The 25,230-nt window shown below is 44.7% G+C and overlaps 1 protein-coding gene across 1 annotated transcript in view; it reads left to right on the forward strand.

The window, feature by feature from the left end:
• The window catches only part of NISCH (nischarin), a 74,855-nt gene that overhangs the window by 8,723 nt on the left and 40,902 nt on the right, over positions 1-25,230 (forward strand). The window contains exons 3-7 of the mRNA XM_025209648.1: positions 11,234-11,282; positions 13,041-13,204; positions 20,756-20,851; positions 22,766-22,861; positions 24,669-24,821. Of these exons, the coding sequence (XP_025065433.1) occupies positions 11,234-11,282; positions 13,041-13,204; positions 20,756-20,851; positions 22,766-22,861; positions 24,669-24,821 (558 nt within the window). The remainder of the gene's footprint in view (positions 1-11,233; positions 11,283-13,040; positions 13,205-20,755; positions 20,852-22,765; positions 22,862-24,668; positions 24,822-25,230) is intronic.

Here is a 25,230-nt window from a genome sequence, read left to right on the forward strand (position 1 = left end):
GGGGGCACAGAAGGGAATTGGTGAGGTTTTATTCACCAAGGTGCCCCCGGGGGTTACAAGAAATAATGGCTACAAGCTAGCAGAGAGCAGATTTAGACTGGACATTAGGAAGGACTTCTTCACAGTTAGAGTGGCCAAGGTCTGGGATGGGCTCCCAAGGGAGGTGGTGCTCTCCCCTACCCTGGGGGTCTTCAAGAGGAGGTTGGATATGCATCTAGCTGGGGTCATCTAAACCCATGGGCTCCCAAGGGAGGTGGTGCTCTCCCCTACCCTGGGGGTCTTCAAGAGGAGGTTAGATAGGCATCTAGCTGGGGTCATCTAACCCCAGCTCTCTTTCCTGCCTATGCAGGGGGTCGGACTCGATGATCTGTTGAGATCCCTTCCGACCTTAACATCTATGATGCTGCCTGGCACATCTGCTGGAGGCTGGGACCTGGGGTACAGGCACTCCCACTTGTGGGATGTGCTCATTGGTAGAGACTGGAGGGCTGGGTGAGGGAACTCCAGGAGGAGGTGAGCAGACTGTAATCCTTCAGGGAACACAAGACGGACAATCAATGCTTACTACTGGGCCCTGCAGCTGGAGAAGGATGCCATGGCGACCAGGAAGAAGAGCAAGCTTCAGCAAGATGCCTGTAATGATCAAGAGTGTCATTTGGTCACATCAGGCCCAAAACCAGGACGTGCATCAGCTGCTCCACCAATAGCCCTACACAACAACTATGCAGCCCTAACACCATCAACGGTTGAGGGATCCGTGTCATGTACACTGAGGACAAGACAGGAATAGCCGCCCCCATCGAAGAAACAACAAAGGGTGATTGTTGTGGGAGACTCCATGCTGCGGGGAACAGAATGTGCCATCTGTCGTCCAGACCCCTTTGCTCGAGAGGTTTACTGCCTTCCGGGGGCTAGGATTCATGACGTAACAGAAAAGATCCCAAAGCTGGTCCGCCCTACAGACCCCTACGCCATGCTCCTTGTCCATGTGGGTACCAACGACACAGTGAGAAACGATGCTGGGAGAATCATGAGCGAGTACAAGACCATGGGGCCAAAGCTCAAGGAACTAGGAGCCCAAATGGTCTTCTCAATCCTCCCAGTTAGAGGCTGTGGTTGTTGGAGGGAGGAATGCATCGAAGAAGTCAACCGAAAGCTTTGGAGATGGTGTCACCTTGTTGGTTTTGGATTCCTCGACCTTGGTATGCAGTTCAACAGCACTGGTCTGCATGCAAGAGATAGTATCCACCTCACGGGCTGAGGTAAGTAGCTCTTCTCTATGAGAATCGCTGACTTGCAGAAGAGAGCTTTAAACTAGGCAAGTCTTGGGGGTGGGGGTAGATTGCATTGCCAGGCATAAATCCTCTGGCCAAGATGACCCAGGGGAGGGTATTCACATAGGGGACATCCAAACGAGTACCAGTGCCCTGGGATGCTGGCAGAGGGACCAAAAGCCTGAGAAGACTAAGGGTGAACTCGGCTGTCTTTATGGGAATGCCCGAAGCATGGGCAATAAACAAGACAAACTGGCACTCCTTTTGGCAGACGAGGAATTTGATGTCACTGGGTTGATGGAGACCTGGAGGGACTATATATATGATTGGGCAGTGAACACTGAGAACTATAGGCTCTATAGGAAGGATCATGTTGGAAAGAAGGGTAGAGAGGTGGTCCTCTATGTGAAAGAGTGATATCCTTCCCTGCAGATCATGTTTGACTGTACGGGAGGTCCCTTGAGACCCTCTGGGTCGAGATATGAAGGGGCTTAGGAAAAGGGGACCTGATGGTGGGAGTCTACTATAGGCCTCCCTACCAAGAAGAGGAGAGTGACCAGGCATTCTCCAGGGAACTGACCAAGGCAGCCAGCACTAAAGACTGAAGTCATGGATGAAGTCATGGATGACTTCAACTGCTCTGACATTTGTTGGGAAGACCATTCAGCCAGCTCCAGTATGTCAGCCAACTCCTCGGCAGCTATAAACAACCTCTTCTTGAAACAGACTGTGGGGGGATTGACTAGGGGTAAAGCCACTCTGGACTTGGTGCTATCCAAAGGGGAAGACATAGTAAGTAACCTGAAGATTGAAGGTACTCTGGGTGATAGTGAACATGATCTGGTCAGATTCACCATCCACCAAAAGACTAGGAATTGTGCCAGCAGTACAGAAGTCCTAGACTTCAGAAGGGCAGACTTTGGTAAACTCAGGAGTCTAGTTAGAAAGGCCCTTCGCAACCAGCGACTGGATGATTTGGGAATTCAGGAATGGTGGTGCTTCCTTAAAGAGACAATTCTCACAGCTCAAAAAGAGGCCATCCCCACATGGTCAAAAAGAAGGAAAGGGCCAAGAGACCAGCTTGGCTCAATGGGGACATTAGGGAACTTCTTAAAAAGGAAAAAGTGTACGTGCAATGGAAAAAATGGTTCACTATCCAGAGAGGAGAACACTCATACAGATAGGGTCTGCAGGTATGAGACAAGGAAGGCCAAGGCATGCATAGAGATGAAGCTGGCAGCCAAATTAAAAGACAACAAAAAGTCCTTCTGTAGGTACATAGGGAGCAAGAAAAAATCAAGCTCTACTGTTGGATCCCTGCTGAATACAGAGGGGCAGCTCACAGTTGAGCTATGTCAAAAGGCAGAGCTCCTAAATACTTAGTTCGCATCAGTATTCTTGAAATCAGACGGGAACTCGTCACCTGTCCAGAGGCCCAGAGAATACAGGGAAGACAGCAGTCCACATAAAATCAGTCCTGAACAGGTGAAAGTACTCTTAGAACATTTGGATGTTTTCAAGTCTGCTGGGCCAGACGACCTGCATCCAAGAGTCCTGAAAGAACTGGCCGAACTCATTGCAGTGCCTTTGGCAAGACTGTTTGAAGCGTCGTGGAACTCAGGAGTGTTTCTGAGTAACTGGTAGAGGGCTAACGTGGTACCCATCTTTAAGAAAGGGAAGAGGGATTACTCTGCTAATTATAGACCAGTCAGTCTGACTTCGGTTCTGGGAAAAATCTTGGAAAAAATTGTCAAGGAGGCCATCAACCACAACTCATTGCAGTGCCTTTGGCAAGACTGTTTGAAGCGTCGTGGAACTCAGGAGTGTTTCTGAGTAACTGGTAGAGGGCTAACGTGGTACCCATCTTTAAGAAAGGGAAGAGGGATTACTCTGCTAATTATAGACCAGTCAGTCTGACTTCGGTTCTGGGAAAAATCTTGGAAAAAATTGTCAAGGAGGCCATCAACCACAAGCTCATAACTGGTGGGGTATTAAGAAACAACCAGCACGGCTTTGTCGATGGGAGGTCATACCTAACAAACCTGGTGTCCTTTTCTGACCAGGTAACTATCCACCAGGTGGATATGGGTAATGAGATTCACATCATCTACTTGGACTTCAGCAAGGCCTTTGATACTGTTTCCCATGAGATTGTCTCAATTAAGCTGGAGGGTACTGGCCATGAACAGTCTACAGTGAGGTGGGTTGGCAACTGGCTCAAAAGCCAATCCCAGTGAGTTGTAATCAATGGGATGGCCTCATCCTGGAGGGCCATCTCCAGTGGTGTACCCCAGGGATCAGTGTTTGGGACTATGCTCTTTAACATCTTTATCAATGACTTGGATGAGGGAGTGGAAAGCACAATGATTAAATTTGCAGATGACACCAAGCTGTGGGGAAAACCAGGTACATCTGAAGATAGGGTAAGGATCCAGGATGACCTTGACAGGCTGGTCCTGTGGGCTCAATGCAATCAGATGAGGTTCAGTAGGGACAAGTGCTGGGTCCTTCATCTGGGTAGGAAGAACCTTCATCATAACTATACGATGAGTGGTGGTCCACTGGCCAACACTGCATCTGAAAGGGACCTGGGGGTGACAGTCGACCAGAGGATGAACATGAACCATCAGTACAATGTAGTCGCCAGCAGGGCAAATAGAACTCTGGCGTCCATCAACTGATCCAGAGAGGTGCTCCTCCCCCTCCATTCAGCATTGGTGAGGCCACACCTGGAGTACTGTGTCCAACTCTGGGCACCGCACTTCAAGAAGGATGTGGATAAGCTTGAAAGAGTACAGAGAAGGGCCACCCATATGATCAGGGGCCTGGAGGATAGGCCCTATGAGGAGAGACTCGGAACTGGGTTTGTTCAGTCTGAGTAAGAGAAGACTGAGAGGTGACTTGATAGCCTACAAGTATGTCAGGGGCGAACACCAAGATCTAGGGGAGCAACTCTTCAGAAAGGCACCCCTTGGGAGAATGAGGTCCAATGGGCAAAAGCTAGTTGAGGAAAAATTTAGGCTGGACATAAGGAAAAACTTATTTTCCATAAGGGTATCTAGAATCTGGAACACACTTCCAGCAAAGGTGGTGCAGTGACCATCACGGGAGGAGTTCAAGAGGAGGCTGGGCAAGTACCTCGTTGAACTCATTTGAGCCCAGTTACCTCCTGCCTATGGCAGGGGACCAGACTTGATCTTACAGGTCCCTTCCGGTCCTACCATTCTGTGATTGTAACTTTTTTGCTGAAATCGATTTTGCTAGCTGTGAAAATAAAACATTACATAACTGAACCTCTACTTAGTTAATGGTTTAATATTAGAACCTGTGGTTCATATTGAAAGTTTCCAGTAAGTGAAATGTAAAAAAAAAATGGTGTCTCCAAGAAAGCATTCTAATGGAGTGGCCTTTTCATAATCTCTGTATTCACTGAATAGAATATTGTAGTGGCAGTGACTTCCTATTGTGGTTCATAGGTTTAAAAAAGTTAATTAATCTTTCATATGTCATGAGACTTCAAGTTGCATAGTGCTTTTTTTGTAACAGAAGACAGCCATTAGGAGGAATATGCGCTTGACAGCACCACTGTCTAGCAGATAGTGCTTAGGGAAGCACAGTTAACCCTTAAATGGAACATGAAATACGAACAGAGACGACTCGGTGTCCTAAAATCAAAGTCTCGCTTCATTAGTACAAGTATTATCTTAGCAGTTTCTATATTCAAAGAGAGAAAAAGAACTTAGTACAATAGTCTTACCCAATCCCAGATGTTACTTTGTTCAACAGAAAAGACAGCCACTCAGTTCCTGAAGCAAAGGGTGCGTTGTTGGCTGGGACGGTCCAGACAGGTGTTGAAAGCTGGATTCATGATGACTATGATGATGACGATACACACAGCTTTCTTGCTTTCCCCTTTTATGCTTTTCTTTAACTTGACTTCTTTGATGATTCCTTGTTTTCAGATCGGTGTCTCTGCAGTCAGCATACAGTCCATACTTTATCCTATCAGCATATTTCTTTGTTTAACAGACCCATCGCGAGCACACCTCTTAATTTGGCGTTCTTCTGGTATCTTAATTTGGGCATTGTCTACTGGTCTCCTTTATCACTTTTCATTAACATATCCAATCATTTAATTCCTCTGATTCAACCAGTTAATGCCAAGTTCAGTTAATTTGAGCTAGTAACAAAACTATCAGGGCTGTGTGAAACAGTACTATTTTGTTTCGACTTCCATTTTGCTGGGACATGGTTTCATTTTAAGTTTCATTTAGTGTCAAAAGCACTGTTCTGCTTCGTTTCATCGTAACTGTTTTGACGTTTTCCCATAGGCTATAATGGGAAAGCACAAAACTGCCTATAGCTTCATAATTTTTGGCAGATTTGGATGAGAACAGTGGGGATGGTAACCCTTTCTGAGGGCATGAAGCGTGCCAAGTTTCAAGGAGATATGTGGAGGGGTTTCTGGGCAACTGCACCTCAAGCTGCTGGCAAGCAAAACTCATGTCGTGTGTGTGTTAAGGTGCAGCAAGGTAAAAACAGCAAGCATGGTAGCTGCTGCTGAGGCCATGAAGCTTGCCAGATTTCAAGGAGATAGGTGCATGGGCTCCTGGGAAACTGCGCCTCAAGGTGCTGACAAGCAAAACGTGTGTGTGTTAAGGTGCACCCTTATTGGCACTGGGGCCTCTACACGACATGGTAGTGTGCCCCAATGAGGCCTCCTCCCCTACAGCCTCAGCCCGGTCCACCACTTTAAATGACAACAGGTAATAACTTAGTAAGCAGCGCAGTAGCACTAGCAGCATCTCAGGCAGCCAAACAGTCACAGTCAATATCAGAGCAGTCCTTCCCCCCGCTTTCCCCCTCCCTCTCCTTACTTTCTGTTTGGGACTTACTTTCTGTTTCCCTGCAGCAAGACTAGCTTCATCTTCGAAATTTGAAACGTTTCGAAACTTTCGAAATGTTTTGACTACCCTTGTTTTGTTTCGAGGCCCTTCGTTTCATTTCGATTTCGCTGTTTCGAGCTCGAAATGAGTTGAAACAGCAGCGAAATGAAACAGCCAGTGAAATTTCGCACAGCCCTAAAAACTATTACTATGTTCTGTTAGAAAAACTTCTATCACAGTGATAGAAAAGGAAAGAAACATGCGAGTAAACTCAAGGCCATAAGCTGCTTGGAAGAGGCAAGGCCAGCTGATGTTGCAAACATCAGCAACATAAAAAGTTCAGATACCAATGGGGCTATACAGAACTTTAGGTTGAATATAAACGACAACTTTAAACAATACTGTAATTCACCACTCTATAAACAGGTGCAACTTTAAAGCATAAAATATGACAAGCTACCCTAAGATTTTAAAAAGTTAATTAATCTTTCATGTGTCATTAGACTTCAAGTTGCATAGTAGTTTTTTTGTAACAGAGAAGGCAGACATTAGAAGGAATATGCACTGGTGATTGAAACAGGAAGGAAAAGTAATGAATTTCTTTGGGATTGGGAGGTGCTGAGTGGCTTTTTATGGTTGTGGAAACAGAGTTGTATATAATCTATTAAGAAAATTGATCAAGTTTAAATGACTAAAGAAAAAAATTCTTATCACATCATGTAATTAGAAAAAGTACTGGTTGTCATAACCCAATGATTTTTAGTGCCTCCGCACATTGGAATTTTCCCGCCACATGGAGCTTTCTTTGCACGGTGGATTTCTCAGCTGCAGAGAGAGAACCTCGGTGCAAAAGAGTTCCCGCCACACGTATGCAAATTAGTGTCGCACTATTGGTCAATTCTAAATTATTCCTACGTGGCGGCTAGCAATTGGCTCGCTAGCCGTATAAAAGGTTAGAGCAGTTTCCGCCCAAGTTGGAGGACTCCACAACCATCTTGTGGGGAACTCTAAGCGCGCTGTGGAGCCTAGCAAACTCCACGTGTGTCTTGGAGGAGGACATAGGGGCCTGATCAGCTTCTAGCCACTCCCCATCATAGTGGAAAATTTGACGTATCCCCCGTGTTGAGCGTGTGGAGTCGTACATCAACGACTCGGTTCGGTTCGGAAGAGATCTCACTTCTGTTTGTTTGTGTGCAACTGTAACTCAAGCAAGTTTCCTTCCTGTGCTGTGACCATCGGCAGTGTAAGTAAAGCTTTCTTTGTACAACCAATACGCTTCAGTGCCTAACTCTACTCCGTCGTGGAAAAACCCCACCTGATGGTCCGGGCTACTGGCCATAGCCTTAGACCGCCCTTGGTCCCGACACTGGTGAGTTTAGGAAGCTTGACTTGGGTAAGTAATAGAGCAGTGGTTGGCAGCCTTTTTCAGGCTACGGACTGGAATGATCCAGCTCAGCTTTGAGATGGGTGGGTGCTAGGACCCAGCCCCTGCTGCTGCAGCACAGGAAAAGCACCACCCTTCTTCCTGCTGCAGCCCAGGAGAAGCTCCCACTACTGTCACTTCTCCCTGCTGCAGAATGGGGAGAAGCCCTTCCTGTCAAATGCCATGTTATCAAAGCCCTACATCCATGGGCTGGATGCAGTGGTTCAACTCAGCAGGCTGGATCTGTTCCGTAGGCTGTTGACCCCTGTAATAGAGGGTTTGTTTCATATTAGAGGGTTTATTCTGTGTTATCACTATCGGTGTGCAGTTTTGAGCAAATTCACCTGTTTGCATCCTGCTTTAAGTTAAAATGGTTTCAAACACTATAAATATACAGAGTGGCTTGTCTTGGTAGCTAATGAGGGAAAACTTTTTTTTGGTTTGACTGTACACAAGCTTCCTGTGTGATCGTGGGCAAGTTGCTCGTTCCTAATTCTTCACCAACCTTAAATACCTGGCAAGCATCATGAAATAGGGCTCCAAACATTTCACCCAGAACACATCTGTTGTGCCCTCTCTCAGCCTGGCATATAACTAGCATGGTCACGCCCTCCATGAGATGAAGCCAGGCCAGGTTGTCCTGCACCTCAGCTGCATATAAATATTTGGAGCATCCCAGAATTTGTGATAATACTCAGTTCCAGTCATGAGTGAGGGACTAATTAGCAATTGGATCCTTTGAGAAGGGCATCTGGAGTACATACACAGACTGAGCGGTGCTGAGCTGTGGGGTCACCATGGCTTGAAATGCTGTTGACTCTGGTGGGGTCCAGCCCAGTGGACTATGTGGTAATTCTTGAGCCTTTGGCTTTGGACTGATATGTATAATTTGTTCTTGGCCTTTTGGTTAAGCAAGACTGGGGGCATCTGAACCCCAAAGTCTCCAGGCCTGCGGGTTGCATGTATCTGGGGAGGATCCAAAGCTCCAGATGGATGGGTTTGATTGGGAGCACACTTGCTGGATGGTAGATTCACATAGACTTGATGATTGAGCTCTGCTCAGTCAACTTGGAACTTGGCTATTGAGCTTTGTCCAATTGAATTTGAAGTTGATTTGGCGTTGAAAAAGATAATAATAAAAAAGTTTGTACTAAATATAAGTGAGTGCCAAAGTGCTGCTCAAAAGTGCGTTTATCAAACACCAGTGCTAAAACTTGTAGAAGTAAAAAAAACAAACAAACAAACAAAAACATAACACATCAATTCTGGATGAACTAAGTGTATGGGTACTATAAGCAAATTGCTACAACCGTTGGGTTGGCTTGCTCCTTGGCCTTTTGGCTAAGAGCAAGTGAGACTACGGGGCCTGAGCCTAGCGCATAAGATGCCTCCCATGGATTTGGAGAGTATTTGAAGTCCTAGACCAATGGGTCTGGATGGCAGGATACTTGCTCAATGGTAGAGCCACACAGACTTTAATGATTGAGCTCTGCTCAGTTGAAATTTGGAACTTGCTTCTTGGAATTTGCCCAAGGGAATTTGGAACTGATTCGGCCCTTGCAATTGACAGACAGACAGACAGACAGACAGACAGGCAGACAGACAGACAGACAGACAGGCAGACAGACAGACAGACAGACAGGCAGACAGACAGACAGACAGACAGGCAGACAGACAGACAGACAGACAGGCAGACAGACAGACAGACAGACAGGCAGACAGACAGACAGACAGACAGGCAGACAGACAGACAGACAGACAGGCAGACAGACAGACAGACAGACAGACTAATTTCCAGATCATTGTTTTCAAATTTGCTCCTCACTTCCATGTGCTTAGGGGAGAGCAGGGTCTGCCAGTAAGGGGAGGGGAAATGGACTGTCAGGAGATAAAGTTCTGGGGAAGCAGAGAGCAAAGGGGCTGCCTGACTCCCCAGATGTATTTTCCCTGTTATAGCAGTGGAAGAAGGACACATTTAAGGCAACGCTCCAATAGTTAGGTTCTATACTTGGAAATTATATAAATTTATAAATTTGTGTAAATAACAATTTATACATTTTCCATATATAGAGTCTAATTTTGGGGGGTTGTCTTATAATCAGGGTCATCTGATACTTTAAGGTCGAAGACTGATTACTTGCTTTTGTTTCAGGAATGAAGTTGTTTTCAAGCAGTGCTAATAGTACTTCATGGCAATATTCAATCTGACATCTATAGGTGCACCAATATATTGATGCCATATTGAATTGGCACTGATAAAAGGAAAATTAACATTATCAGCTATCGGGTTTTTTTGACTGTTGTACCCGATAATGTACCGCTAAATAAAATATGCCTTTTTGCTGGGCCTCCTGGATGCTGCGTGCATGCATGCAGCCACAGCATGCACACGGCCATGAGCACAGCTGGGCATTGTGGAGAGCAGTGCCTTGCAGGTAAGTCTGTGGAGGGGAAGGGGCGTGATGGGGGGGCGGGGGGTAGATTGAGGCCCCCATGGTGAGGGAAGGAGTGATGCTGGGGCTGGGGGTGCTGCCCATCCAAGGCGGTAAATGGGACCTTGAGCCAGGGGCAGGGAGTAGGACAGAGCCATGGGTGTCTCGTCCAGGGATGGGGGGAGGGGGAACAGCTCCCCACACATCCCCAGAGGAGGGAAGGCAGGGCATGTGGCCCCCTCATATTTTTTTGCTGGGCAGATGTGGGCTGCCCGCTGTGGGCTCGGGGCCCTCCGCCCTTCTAGTTTTGGCCTCGGGAGCTGTGCGCTGGCCACACGTCCCCTGCCCACCCAGCGTTGGTGGGCAACAAGTTGTGCCTCTTGCTCTTGGGTAGGTGGGGTACGCAGCATAGTCCATGTGTGGCTACCGGGGCAAAGGCAGCAGGGCAGAAAGCCCCGAGCCCACTGTGATCAGCCTGCCTCTGCCCTCTTTGACTTCACTCCTAAAGCATCCTTGCACTTAAAAATGGTGGCGGCAGCACTTTAACTAAAGCTCATTTGGCAAGCTTTAATTCAAGCACCCCCACCACCATTTTTAAGCACCAGGATGCTGTTCCCCTGGATGAGCTGCCTGTGGCTCCATTCCGTTTCTTGCCCCAGTCCTAGGGTCCCATTGACCACCCTGGCTAAGCAGTACCCCTAGCCCCTGCTTCTGCCCCACTTCCTTTCTCACTGTGGGGGCCTTGATCTTCCCACCTATGCCCCTTCACTTCCACAGACTTGCCTGCAGGGAGCTGCTCTCCACACTGCCTGGCTGTGCTCCTGTAAATTGGCTATTAGAGCAGTATCACCCAATATGCCTGGTTGAATAATCAGCTGTTGGTAGCGGCCAAGAAAATCTTTATCAGTTCACCCCTACTAACATCTCTTGTCTTCATTCTCTGTTAAACTTATTTATCTAACCATGTGCCTATTTAATTGTCACTGAGCGCTGGTTCTACTTCATTTTGATAACTAAAATGGTATTATTGCAGGTTATTTCCTCAAAGCGTCTTTAATATTTTTAAACATCTGTTAAGGGTCTAATCATGGTTGAAGTGTTTAGGGTTTTGAAGGACATTTCAAAAGATCTGGTGCCTTAGCAGGAAAAGGAGATGTCTGGTATTAACACATTTGAAGGAACAGTAAATATTTTTACATAGTGATTTGTTCTTTGCAGGAAATCAACGGGATCACAGCTGGATTGGCTGAAGAGCTCTTTCACAGAGGTACTGTATGAAACTTCCTAGAATATAACAGGGCAATGGGGGATAACAGTACTCATGTGGTATACTTAAAGCAGGGGCGGGCAATTATTTCGTGCGGAGGGCTGCTTACTGAGTTTTGGCAAGGCATCGAGGGCTGCGCGACAGGCAGCCAGGGGCAGATAAATATTAACTTTTAAAAATTTTTACGGGCCCCACGGGATGGATAGAATGGCCTGGCAGGCTGTATCTGGCCTGCGGGCTGCAGTTTGCCCACCCCTGACTTAGCGATTTGCCTAGAGACAGCACCCTACAGATTTTTTTTTTCCTTTGAATGTTATGGATTACACTTTCTTTAGTTCATTTTTTGCTGTTCTTCACATCCTTCCAGGCAGCTTTTCTACTGACTGCTCCACTTTAGCAGATGTGTTTTGCTTTAAACAAATCTTAAGACACTGTGCTGGTTTGTAAAAGTACTATGAAAGTAATTCAACTGCCTGTTGATGTTTAGCAAATAGATATTGCTGCGAGGGTGTTCTCCTTTGCTGTTAGAATGGACTTGAAACTTTTGTCACATTCAAAACTTTTATATGATTAAGGCAGAGCACCATTGTCAAAAGCTTTCTCTATATCTTGACTCATTCCAATGTTTCCTATTAAGTTCTGAGGTATACATAAGGTTTTCTTGTTACTAGTGTTGCAGTATACACAGAATTTGAGAGAGAGTTTTGTATTTCTAACTTAATAGTTTAGCTATATAATTATTGGACCATTATTAGTCAACTTGTTACAGAGCATTCTTTTCTGAGACTTGGAAAACAAATGCATTTCTCCTTGATACAGTAAGGTAACTTTTGCTATTAATAGAGCTGTTCTGGATCTCAGCAATAGAGAGCTTATGATAGCATTTCTCAATATTTTTAGACTTGAGACACCCATTGGAAAATGCCAGCTCTGAATTTTCACTTGTTTTTTGATTACACAGAACTAATAGAGCAGTTCTTCTATTACAAAGACCTCAGAAAGACCACAACTTGTCAAAATGTTTCTAACACTATGAATTCCTATTTGAAATCTCTGGGTTTAGCATACAAATCATGTTTTTACACTTAACAATGCTAACATGTGTGGCACCCTGCATCACCCTTGAGAGAATCTTGGGGCACCCCGGTTGAGAATCACGGGCTTATGAAATTAAGAACCATTTCATAAGTAATGTTCAGAAAATTGTGGAACTCTTTAAAATGTAGTTATCAGGCAGAAAGTTCATTGGAAACAGTTACTGTAGACTTAGTTTGATGTACACAATAGCAAAAGCTGAACCTGGCCTTGGTGTGAAACTTTGCTGCATAAGTTGGCATTATCAGTGAAGCTTAGCAGTGGCCTAACTTCTCCAAAGGGAGCTTTACTACTGACTAAGTGATTTTGAAAATCTTAATCATGAGGTGATGTCTGCTCTGTCCCACTTGCCAAAGTTGCTTCCTTTGAGGGGAAGCAAAGAAAAGCTAGCAATTCCAGTTCTGTATTTTTTTTAATAGCTATAGGCACCACATCATTTTCTAGCATCTGAAATGCCATCTTGACAATGTGATGGTATTTCCTGCAATTTGATACCAGTACTGGAATGACAAAGATTAGAAAAATATTGATGGTAATCAGGGTACATAAATCATTCTTCTCATATTCTCCACAGCAGTGGAGGACCTTAGAGGTTTAGTCATGGCATGAATTCTTAAAGTACTGTAACTACGTGATTAACATGACTCTGCTTTTATTTTTCAGGAGAACAATTGTTAATGGCTGGGGAAGTCTTCAGCATTAGACCATTGCAGTTATATGCTATCACGCAACAGCTGAGACAGGGGAAACCTACGTGTGCTAATGGAGATGCCAAAACAGATCTAGGTCATGTCCTAGATTTCACATGTAGGCTAAAATATTTAAAGGTAAAATATATTTGGGTACATACTGTATGCATTATTTCATGCAGCTTTTAGCGCTATGCTTAATGAACTTTTGGAGTTTTTGTTTGCCTACACTAGCATATAGTTGCAGTCTGTTGTTAATGTCACTTCATCTTTCTGCAGTCAAGAGAGGGCCTGGCTTATGGTTTAGATTATTCACTTTATTTTGCCTAAATATAACACCACAGCTAAGGGCCTAAGGCTGAAGCTGATTTTTCCTCTGTGACACAGCCTCCTATCAAATCTGCTGTAGGTGTTGTATAAATAGGCACCCAGACATGAAATCATCTCTTAATCTTGATTGGCTGTCAGAGGTGTACACAATTCAGTGGACTGTGGAGTTCAAGGGTCAGTACATAATATCTTACTCTTCTAACAGTTTCTCTTCCTCCATCATATTTGATCTATAATTGTAAATAACAGCAATTCCACATTTGAGATTGCAGGTGGTTTCTATTTAAAACTGACATTTCACAGTAAAAATTCCCAGTGTCCCCAAATTTGGTAGTATCAGTTAGGATCTACTGTAATTTCTTTTCCCAGTGAAGTGGGAAGGGTTTTCCTTTGTTATACAGAATAAAAAGGTGATCCCCAGGATTCTTTTTTTCCTTGGTATTTTATAACAAAAGAGCAGGTTCACTAGGTCTTAACTGACTTCTCTCATTTACAGAGGTCTTAATCCCACAGCCAACAAAATTAAGTGCCTGGGAAGCGTGCAGAAGGTTCATTAGAGGCTTTGCATTTGAATTAAAAATGTGGTTCTATAGCTAATAGAAAATGGAATGTAATTCTAAATGTAGTTTTGTTCCAGTGAAGCTTAGTCTTTCCTCTTGCATTCTGCAGAGCTACCTGTGATTTATTTAGCCTAGTGGCTTTTTCACAGGTTATGAAGCCAGATAGGACAATTACAATTGGTTAGTTTGACCTCTTGTACCGTACAGACAATAGGTATTCCCTGATCTAATACCTATTTGAACTACCATATTTTTTTGAAATAAACATCCAATCTTGATCTTAAATCTCCAAAATTTCTAAAACTTGCCAGATCTAGTTCTTTGTGGCAAACAGGTGTGTGTTCCTTCAGAGGTTAAAATAACCTGAGCAGTCTAATTGAGGCCATCCTGAAAACTTTTCAATTCAAAGATCCAAATATTCTATAACAAGTATTTATAAATAAGCCACTTAGCATTGTTACCCTTAGAGAAGCTAACTGAGGACAATTATAAAACCAAGTTAGTCTTTGGATTTGCACTACTTAAGTTTTGCAAACAAATAGTTAACTTTATTCCAATTGCATCTTGGAAATGTCTTTTCCAGCTTCATGCACGGGGGTGAAAATATGGGTAGATGAGAGATTACATATTTTAGGAAAATTTGATTTTTAGTGAATGGGAGCTTAGGGTGTCATCTTAAAGTGGAAATATCATTCTCAACCACTGTGTTCTTGCCACAGTTCTGATCTGCTGCAACATGTAAGCACAAGGTGGCAGCCTTATTCTGTTCTTTACTTCCTATGATTGACTTGGGCCATTGAAATTTTCCTTCTGTTTTAAGTGCTGAATGTATAGACAAGAGCCCATTTCAGAGACTCCTGGTGGGTGTTTTGGAAGGCTTTTCTAAGCCATTGTACTTGGTTCAATCCTTTGTAAGTTATAACAGATATAAAAACGTTAGAAGTGCCATACTGGATCTGACCAATGGCCCATCTAGCCCAGTATCCTGTATCTGACTGTGGCAGAAATCGAGGCTATAGGGAGAGCACTGGACTAGATATCTCTAGAGTGATTTATCCCCTATTCACTATCCTCCCTGGCATTCACCATTATAGGTTTAGGGATACCAGAGGAAACATTTTCTATCATTCTGTTCAATAATAATTAATAGATGTATCATCCATGAATTTATCCAGGCCCTATTTGAACCTAGTTGTTTGATCTGCCTCTACCACCTCCAGTCCTGTGGCAACACAATTTTAAAAAAAGTTTTTGGTGACAGACCATGGCAAAAGCTTTTTGAAAGTCCAAATATATTATGTCAGCTGGATCCCATTTATCCATGTGCTTGTTAACACCCTCAAAGAACTCGAGTAGATTGGTGAGGCAGGCTTTCCCTTTACGAAGACCATGTTGATTTTCCCACATGTGGCAGCTGATTTTGCCAGAGATGGAAATGAGGCTTAGTGGTCTGTAGTTCCTAGGATTGGCTCTGGAGTCATTTTAGAAGATTGTTGTTATGTTAGAAACTCACCAGCCATCTGGCACAGAAGCCATTTGTAAGGACAGGTTGCGTGCTACTGCCAGCAGTTGTGCAGTGTTACTTTAGAGTTCCTTTAGAACTCTCGGGTGAATGCGATCTAGTCCTGGTGACTTATTAATACTTAGTTTATTAATTTGTTATAAAACTTCCTCTGTTGTCACTTCAGTTTAGTTCAACTCTTCAGACCAATCTACTAGAAAGGATTGATGTGGCTTGGGAATTTTCCCAGCGTCTTCTGGGGTAAACGCATGCAAAAAATTTTATTATGGCTTTATCATCCTTGGCTGTGTCCACACAAGTGTGGACATTTGGTTCCCTGGGGACAACTAGCAGTGGCACACTTTGTGCCACTGCTAGTTGTCCCCGGGGGATGCCTGTGCCACTTGCCTTCTAGGGTGTGGAAGGTTACCCTGGGTGGGGTAGGGGAATCTTACCTGGGGGCCTCCTGGGGCTGCAGCAGCAATAATCCTACCTCTCAGCCTGACTGACAGCTAGAGCATTGCTCCAGGCAGGAAGGCTCCAATTTTGGGCAGCATGCGCTACCTCTGCATGTGCCACTTTGCTTTTTTTGTGTGCTCCGATTTCCAGTCAGTGCCCCCCGCACCGCCCTTCCCCCTGTGCTGCTCCTTTGCAGTGTGGAGAACAGCTGAATGTGCAGTATGTCATGTCGTAGACATGTCTGTGGTGCCACATACCACACGCTGCGCTCATCTGGACACGGCCCCTGAGCACACTTTCTACACTGATTCTCTAGCTGGCTTTGTGCTTCTGATATATTTTTTAAAGTTTTTATTATTAGCTTTAGCATCTTTTGTTAGATGCTCATCAAATTCTCTTTTGGCCTGCCTTGTTTCACTTTCACTTGACCTGCCAGAGTTTGTGAGCTTCCTGATTTGGGCACACTTTCCATTTTTTGAAGATACCTTTTTGCCTTGAATATTCTTTTTAACTCTGCTTTTAAATCATACAGGGATTTTGTTGATCTGTTTTGGTACCCTTTTTGATTTGTGACGTACACTTTTCCGGAGCCTCTAATATGGTATTTTTAAACAGCTTCCAAGCTGCTTGCAGACTTTTTACATTTTTGACTGATCCTTTAGATGAATTATGGAAGGAAAGCAGTCATTTATCACATCCATTTTACTTCCATATTTCACTCCAGTGAGGTGTTTACCCAGTCTGTGTGAGGATAGCTGAAGTCTCCCATTATTAGGGCTTGTCCTGTTTTAGCAGTTTCTCTACTCCCCCTGATCATTTCATAATCACCTTTACCTTCCTGATCAGGTGGTCAGTAGTACAATTCTAGTACTATTTTCTTTTTTTTCAAGTATGGAATTTCTACTCATAGGGATTCTATGGTAGTTTTCCTTTCAGATTAAATGAATGCTTTTTTACTATCTATACTGTCCTTAGCATACAGTGCCACTTTTCTACCTGCACATCCTACTGCGTCATTCCTATATAGTTTGCAACCTGTTAGAACAGTATTCCATCGATTATCTTTTATTCCACCAAGTCTATTATGTCAAATCACCATTTAATACCAGGCATTTTAGTTCACACGTCCAATATTTTAGGCTTCTGGTGTTTGCATGGAGACGCTTATAAATTTTGTTGTTACTGCCTTTTACTCTTCACGCTACTTGGTTGGACCTCTAGATGTTCTGACTTATCCTCCCTCTTATCTAGATTTATATTTCCTACTCTCCTACTGTCCTCTTCAAGACAGTATAGAAACCTTTGGGGTTGCATTAACCCAACCTATGTATTCTTCTGCACTCATCAGCTTTCTTCCACTTTTTAGTTTAACAACTGCTCTACAACCTTCTTAATTTTTAATGCCAGCAGTCTGGTTCTATTCTGGTTCAGGCAGAGTCCATTGTTTTCTATACAGATTCCTCCTGTCTCAGAAAGTCCCCCAGTTCCTGATAAACCTAAGCCCCTCCTCCCTATACCATCATTTCATCCATGCATTGAGACTCTGGAGCTCTGCCTGTCTCTGGCCCTGTCAATAGAATGGAAAATATTTCTGAGAATTCTGCCAGGTGGTTCTGCTCTTTAACCTCCTGTCTAGCAGCCTAAATTTAGCTTCCAGGATCTCTCTTCTACATTGTCGGTATCCACATGGACCATAGGCTCTTCCCCAGTGCCCACTAGTAGCCTAAGGCTGAGGGGGGACTTGGTAGCAGCTTACCACTACATCAGGGGAGTACATCAAGAGCTCGGTGAACAGCTGAGCACCCTTGGGGAAGACCAGGAGTAATGGATACAAACTTCTGGAAGACTGCTTCAAGCTCAATTCTAGGAAAAACTCCTTCATAGTCAGGGTGTCTAGATTGGGGAACAAACTCCCTCCAGAGATGGTGTAGTCACCTACCCTGGAAATTTTCAAGAGGAGACTGAACAGTCACCTCGATGGGGTCACCTGACCCCCAGTTGTCTTTCCTGCCTAGTGCCGGGGGGGGGGGGGGCTGGACCTGATGATCTTGCAAGGTCCCCTCCAGCCTCTAACAATCTATGAATCTATTAAACTATCTACACATTTTGTGAGAGATGCTACTTTTGCATCCAGCAGGCAAGTCACCATGCAGTCCTCTTGGATATCATAAACACAGCTGTCTCTGTGCCTAAAGATCAAATTCCCCACTACAGCCACCTGCTTCTTTCTATCCTGTGGGGTCCCCTTCCATGGAGGAGTACCGTTGCCGCAAGGGGACATTATGACATCAACAGGAAAGTGGGTTCCATCTAAGAGAGAGTTTCTTTTCTTCCTATCTTAATGCCATCCATCTCCGAGGCTTTCATCCTTCTCAGCGACGGGGGTGGGTAGGGGGTGGTTGCTGCAAGGGAGGTGGAACTGCAGTGTCCCTGAAAGCCTCATCTGTGAACAGGAACTGCTTGCACCAGGTGCACATATATGAAACATGCCCCCAAAGGAGATAATCATATATGCTGTACTTGGTACAATAAGCTGGATAGACCCCACGCTGCTGCTGGACTTTTACCTGCATTTTTTTAAACTGTTAACAATTTAGTTTGCTCTTTTTTGTGAGGGCGTTATTTATGGATTCCCTTAGATTAGAAACCTTGAACTTATGGATTGACCTGTTTAACCTTACTCTGCCCTAATTGCAGCTAAATATTAAACCTAAGTATTGAATTGTAAAACAGGATCTAACTAAGGGGGTGATCAGTTATTTGGGCTGGAGGGCCATTTGGGGAGTTTTGGTGAGCTGTTCCAGGCCAGGTCAGCGTGGCACACCAAAACTCCCTAAGTGGCTCTGCTCTAGACCCCAGCTCTGCGTTGTCACCACACCGCGATACCAGCCCTGGCCCTGGAGTCTCCATGGAGACTGGCCCAGGACATCTGTGGACAGGGTATGCTCAGCTGGGTGGATGGGATGGGACCGCAGGGAGTGGTATCTGAGAGCAGGATGGGTAGATGTGGATTGTGGGGCAGTGACAGTACAGGGCTGAGTCCCAGGGCAGAGCCACATTCTACTCCCGGCACACCCTTGCCCATGGAACTGGCTCCCATTGCAAGGACATATGGGCAGCTGATCATGGCTCTGCCCCAGGCCCTGGCCCTGTGCTGTTATTGCCCTGCCCACGTGCCTGTCTGTTTCTCTCCCAGAGTCTGCTCTCTGCCCGCCTGTAGCCCCACCCCATCCACCTGGCTGAGAGTGCCCTGTCCAGTCTCCATGGAGGCCCTGCCTGTCTGCTCCATCTGGCATCCCTGGCAGGGTGGATGGGTTGGGATGCCTGGGCAGTGGGGCCAAGTCCATTGGTGTCCGTGACACTGGCAGCAGCAGCAGTACTAGCAACAGCAGCTGGAAGGAGCTGTCACTATGGGGGCTGCGGGAAAGGAGAGTCTGGCTGCCTCAGTACCTCAGCCCTGCTGTGCACTTGGGAGCAGTGGGACCAGCTGCGTGTGCTGCCTCCCGTGCGTGGGCTGGGTGGGGCCAAGGGACCCACTGCAGGCTGGATAGAATCCATGGCAGACTGCACCTCGTCCACAGGCTATATTTTGCCTACCACTGATATAAATGCTAAAGTTTTATTGATGTTAGGGGCTGAAAGGAACCTTACAGATCATCGGGTTCAGCCTCCATGCACTTGCCTAGAAAAGACTGTTGGGGTCAGATGACTTCAGCAAGGTGGGCATCACGATGCTTTTTGAAGATTGCCAGGGTGGATGACAGCCACCTCTGCGGAGAGCCTGTTCCAAACCCTCGGCACTCGACTTGTAAAGAAGCTTTTCCTTATGTCCAGTCTGAAGTGATCTTCAGTCAGTTTGTGCCCATTGTTTCTTGTCCTCCCCTGGGGGGCCTGGGTGAACAGCTGCTCCCCCAGGCCCTGATGTGCGCCCCTAGTATTCTTATAAGCTGCCACTAAGTCCCACCAAGTTTGTTATTTCAGCTAGATATCTAGGTTAGTTATAGAAGTGCACCAATGCATTGGTCCATATTGTATCAGCACTGATAGAAGGAAAATCAACATTATTGGCAATCAGCTTTTTTTTGCCTGATGTGGCTGACACTGTCTCCAATAAATGCTGTGCATTTGCGCAGCCACAGCATGCATGTGGCTAGCCCAGCAGCCTGGAAAGCAGCATCTGGCTGGTAAGTCTGTTGGGGTGAAGGGGCATGTGGGGTGGCAGATCGAGGCCCCTGTGGTGAGTGAGGGAGTGGGGCCAGGGCTGAGCAGGGTGGGTCATGGGTCAGAGCCACAAGAGGCTCGTCCAGGGGACGCGAGGAGGGGGGTTGGATCTCACTGCTACACACACTCCCAGGGGACCCATGGTGGGGTGTGCCTCCTGGATCTGTGCATGGGGTGATGGTGGGCTGCTGCTGCTGGCTGAAGTCAGGGGCGGTGCTGGACTCTTCGTAGCAGAGGGGGAAGGGGGTTGGGCCAGGGCTGCATTCAGAGTGGGCGGCAGCAGCACTGGGAGGAGGGCTATGGGGGGGGCCTACAGCAATTTCTGGGGTGGCCGCAGCCTACCCCATAGCCCTCTACCACGCCATCTCTGCCACTGTCCACTCCGAGCACTCCCCAACAGGCTTACCAGCTGGACACTGCTCTCCAAGCTTCTGGCCTGCGTATCAGCAGTCCGATTGGTATTAGCTGATATGGCTTGTTAATAATTGGCCATCGGTATCAACCCCAAAAAAGCTTCATCAGTGCACCCATAGTTAGTTACTCTTTAAGTTGATTGCACCTTGAAAAAGATATGTTGCAAAGACGATGAACATTAATTCTGTCTTTCTTAACTATTAGGTGACTGGCACAGAGGGACCTTTTGGGAACAGCAACATTCATGATAGTTTGTTACCTTTTGATCTTTCAATTTTTAAATCTCTTCATCAAATAGAGGTAAGTTTGAGAAACTGCTTGCTCATTAACTTTATAAAACTATGCAAATATTGAATTTACCATGACATTATTGCAGCCTGCTGTATATCAGTCAGATTAGTTAACTGTCATCTACTTGAATCCTAGACATAACTTGTGAAGTTCTTTTCATATTTAATGTCTAATAAATTATACAGTAACTTTCATTAAGAAGAAGATGGATGCTAGACTAGATATGTAGAACAGTTAATCTCATGCCTTCTACATAAAAGATCTTAAAATTTAGAATACAATTTTAGCCTGTATATTTGTGTAAAAAAAAATAAAAAAAAATCAAACAGCACTGTGGTTGTTTCCAGTCTAAAAGAGCTCTTATAATTGTTTATGGAATGTACTTTTGTAAAGAAGTATCAGTATATTTCTCCACTAATATATTGGCCATGATTGGGAAGGCCTGTTTTTAAGCTTGGAAGGAGTTCAGTTTGTATGCCTGTTTAATCCTTCTTGGCAGCTAGAAAGCTTCGCTGTTAGAAAGGGTGTCAGTTGTGGTGTTTATCTTGTGATTTTTTTAACTCCTTTTTGGTAGGAGCTAACTGGATTGAAGCTCCTGAGAACCTCTGGCACTGACCTTCAGCCAGTATTAAAATAAAGAAAACTGGAACTTTGATTTGAACATAAACGTTTCTCTATGCTTTAAGCCAGAGGTGTCAAATGTGTGGCCCTTGGTCTGGATGCAGGGCACAGAGTTCTATGCTCTAGCCCCTGGTGCCAACCCCCTTTGCTGTGCCATACCAGCCCCCTGCACAGTGCCAAGGAAGTGTACCACCACCTGCAGTGCTTGTTCAGGCCAGGTCCCGGGCATGCTGCTCACTGAGGCCAATCCGAGGCTGCGCTACCTATGCCTCTTGCTGCCAGACCCTGGCTGCACTGCACTGCCTGTACCTCAGTGAGTAGTGTAGGTGGTAGTGCCCAGGATGTGGTCCTAGTAAGTGGTGTTGGTGGTGCAGCTCAAAACTGCCAGTGAGTACGGCAACCCACTGGGGTTGGGTCCTGGGCTGTATTGCCTGCTGGGGCTGAGTCCCTGGTGGCATTGCTGCACCTCAGTGGGTGATGCAGCCCAGGACCCTACCCCAGTGAGAGGCTCAGCCTTGGACCCAGCCCCATTGTGCAGTGCAGGTGGTGCAGCCCAGGACTGGCCCCAGCGGGGCAACCCTCTGGGGCCAGGTCCTGATCTGTGCTACTCACCAGGACAAGCTCAGGTGGGTGCTCCCTGTACTAGATCAGGTATGTGGGAGAGGGGGAGGGTCCGTGGGCCTGATCCAGCCCATTTACTGGCCCATCAGCATTCATCTGGCACGCAAGGCCAGAAGAGTCTGAAACCTCTGCTTTAAGCAATCCCATATGATTAATGGACTAAGAAATACAATGTTCAGTGTAGTTTCTTCTACAGCCTTTAACTTTTTCAATGTCGAGACTGCACAAGGTTTGATGGTATAATCTAGTAAACTTGTTTATATGTAAGTCTTAATATAATTATGAGGTCTTTTTTAGGTGAGAGTGAAATTTTAAGTTCAGTTAAACTGTCTGGGTAGCTTCATGATTAGAGGATTTTTAAAATATTTTTTTCATTTTTTGGTAACGGGCAGTTTTGTTTAAAAAAAACTCTTTGAATTTTGCTGCTTTGTTTATTCATCCCAGTGTTTTGATTTGGCCTGTCCAAGTTTAGGCATTTCTGACCTAATTGATCCTAGCATTTATCCATATTTTATGGAAGAGCGATTTTAGAAGAATGTTGTAAATGCTTTCCATAGTTTTATTTAATTAAGAAACTGATATATGAGCTGGTACCAGCATCATTTTTGGCACTTAATACCAATTCTAATACCACTGTATTTGTTACGTGTTTTGTAAGCCTGTATTTTTCTTCCTAACCAGATAAGTCACTGTGGTGCAAAGCTTATTAAAGGGCTGACTTCATCAAAGCACACTCTAGCCACCATGAGCGTTCGATTTTCAGCAACATCAATGAAAGTAAGATATTTATTTTTTATAAGCTGGCAGTTGTTTAAAAAAAGCTCAAAAATAAACTTTCAGTTGCAGGCATGTATCTGAAATCGTGCCTTTAATTTTCTTAGAGAAGCAAGGATTTCCTAGACTGCTATTTTTATTGGACTAACTGCACAGTTGGGAAAGTTAGATAAGCTTTTGAATGCAAGATATTCTTCTGTTGATTTACATTCTGCTATTAAAGACCTATGATAGAAAGGTGCTATGGAATTTGTCATTTAATGTCACTTAAAATATGAAGGAAGTGTTATTGTTTCTGTTTTGAGTCTTTAATCTTTCTTTATGAACAAGTATTTAAAAATCTCTTACAGTTTAATGAAGTACAGTAGTATACCAGTTACTTACTTGTGACTGTGAACTTATTTCTTGGTTATCAGTTTCTTGCATGCTGATTAATTGACACACGTTACATTTATTGTGCAGTTAATTGGTCGATTGCACAATAAATTTAGACAGGCTACATATGCAAAGTAATTATCATAAAATAAAAATGGCCAATCAGCCACAAAGATGTTGCTTAAAAAGTGTAGAGCATTTTTGTAGCTGGTTTCTATGAAGCTTTAATTTGAGTGTGTGACATGTCAAACATCAGGTGATAGTATTTGGCCAGCATCCCAAGCTCTCTGTCCCATCCTCCCTTCCTACAATGGGATTTCTGTGATTCATGCTGAAATTTGCTGCCCCAGAGTGCCTCAACAAGAGATGCCATGACTCGATGGCCCTCTTCCACCCTTTTCCCCAACCAGCCAAGGGAGGGAAGCAGCTCCTTCACCCAGGGGAAGCTCAGAACTCACTTCTCATTAACTGAAGATATGTCGGGGAGTGGATGACAGCCTCTGCCAGCAGCTCTTCAGTTCTCCTTCGTGGCAAGTGCTGGCAGAGCAAGGCCCCAGGGCACTCTTTTCCTCTCTGGATAGTTTGCCCTGTAAACATGAAGCTGGTGACATAACATGAGAGTGGACTCATCTACACGTGCACTTTAACATGCATTAGCCTATTTTATTGCATGTTGAAGCGTCACTAAAAAAAAGTGGTATGTAGTTAATGCACATTAAAATAGGCTAACGCATCTTAAGCATCACTTTAAAAACAGTGGGCACTTTTACTTGTGCTCTGGGGGTTGGGGGTGTGCTTAAATTGGAGTGGGCTCTGAGAGCTGCTCTAATTAAAGCACTGCCACATCTTGTGCAGTGTCTCTGCACTTAAAAATGGTGGGAGAGCTTGCTCATTGAACAAGCTTTAGTTCAAGCACCCCTGTCACCATTTTTTTAAGCACAGGGATGCTGATGCACCAGACTCAGGAGGCTCCTGGAGCACAGTAATTGACACACTACAGCAGACTCAATTAGTTGAGGCTGCTCCAACACGTTGGCATTCCACACGTGTGTTTAGCCACGCCCCATGCTCTTCAGTTAATTCACTTTTTCTTAGTACCTCACAAGTACTAACTAAAGTCCCCACTTCCTATCAAGCAACATTACCAGTTGCTTGGTGGAAATAATGTTTGCTAGGAGCCTGACTTATGGCAACTGTAGTTATCTTAATAATCTTAGTATTCTGCAGATTCTCTGTTTGAGCTTGTACTGCTTTTGAAGCTTAGTTCTCAGAGCTTCCAAACTTGAATTTAAAATCTGGAGTGACTGTTAATTTCACCATTTGCAAAGACTCCCTAGATTATTGTTGTGAGACTTCATTCTGAAAACTGTCAGTTTCATGCAAGAAAATATATTTACTGATTTTAATATTGTTCTTCAATGTCTGTCTTAAACAGGAAATCCTAGTGCCTGAAGCTTCTGAATTTGACCATTGGGAGCCAGAGGGTGCACTTTCAAGTGGTCCAGTAACAGCCATTATTCCAACTTGGAGGTCTTTAACAACTTTAGATATGAGTCACAATGGTATCTCTCAGATCGATGATTCAGTGGTAAGAATTCTTGGATCAATTGGCAAGACTTTTTTCATGTTTGGAAAAAAATCTACAGCTAGCACACCATGGAATACTAATCAACTGGGCTTTTAAAAAAATCACTTTTAGAGGGTTTTCCTTTGCAATTGTGTTTTCCTTTTACTGAATATTGTAGATTGCCAATTTAAAGAATAAACTACTAAAAATATATTTTGGAGCAGTGCAGTTTCAGACTAGTCAGACTACATAAATATTTTTGTTTCTGTAACAAGCCAAAGCTCTCATGTTACTTTTAAGAGGAAACTGTAGCAGGCTGAGCTGGCTGCATGAGCCTGGCAGCTTGAAAGCAGGATAACTACTAGGGAGGGGGCTGCCTACCAGAAAAGGAGGAGAGTAGTAGCCACACAGAAGAGGGTTTTTCTAGGAG

The sequence above is a fragment of the Alligator sinensis genome, unplaced genomic scaffold, assembly GCF_000455745.1.
Source record: "Alligator sinensis unplaced genomic scaffold, ASM45574v1 scaffold487_1, whole genome shotgun sequence".
Taxonomy (NCBI): domain Eukaryota; kingdom Metazoa; phylum Chordata; order Crocodylia; family Alligatoridae; genus Alligator; species Alligator sinensis.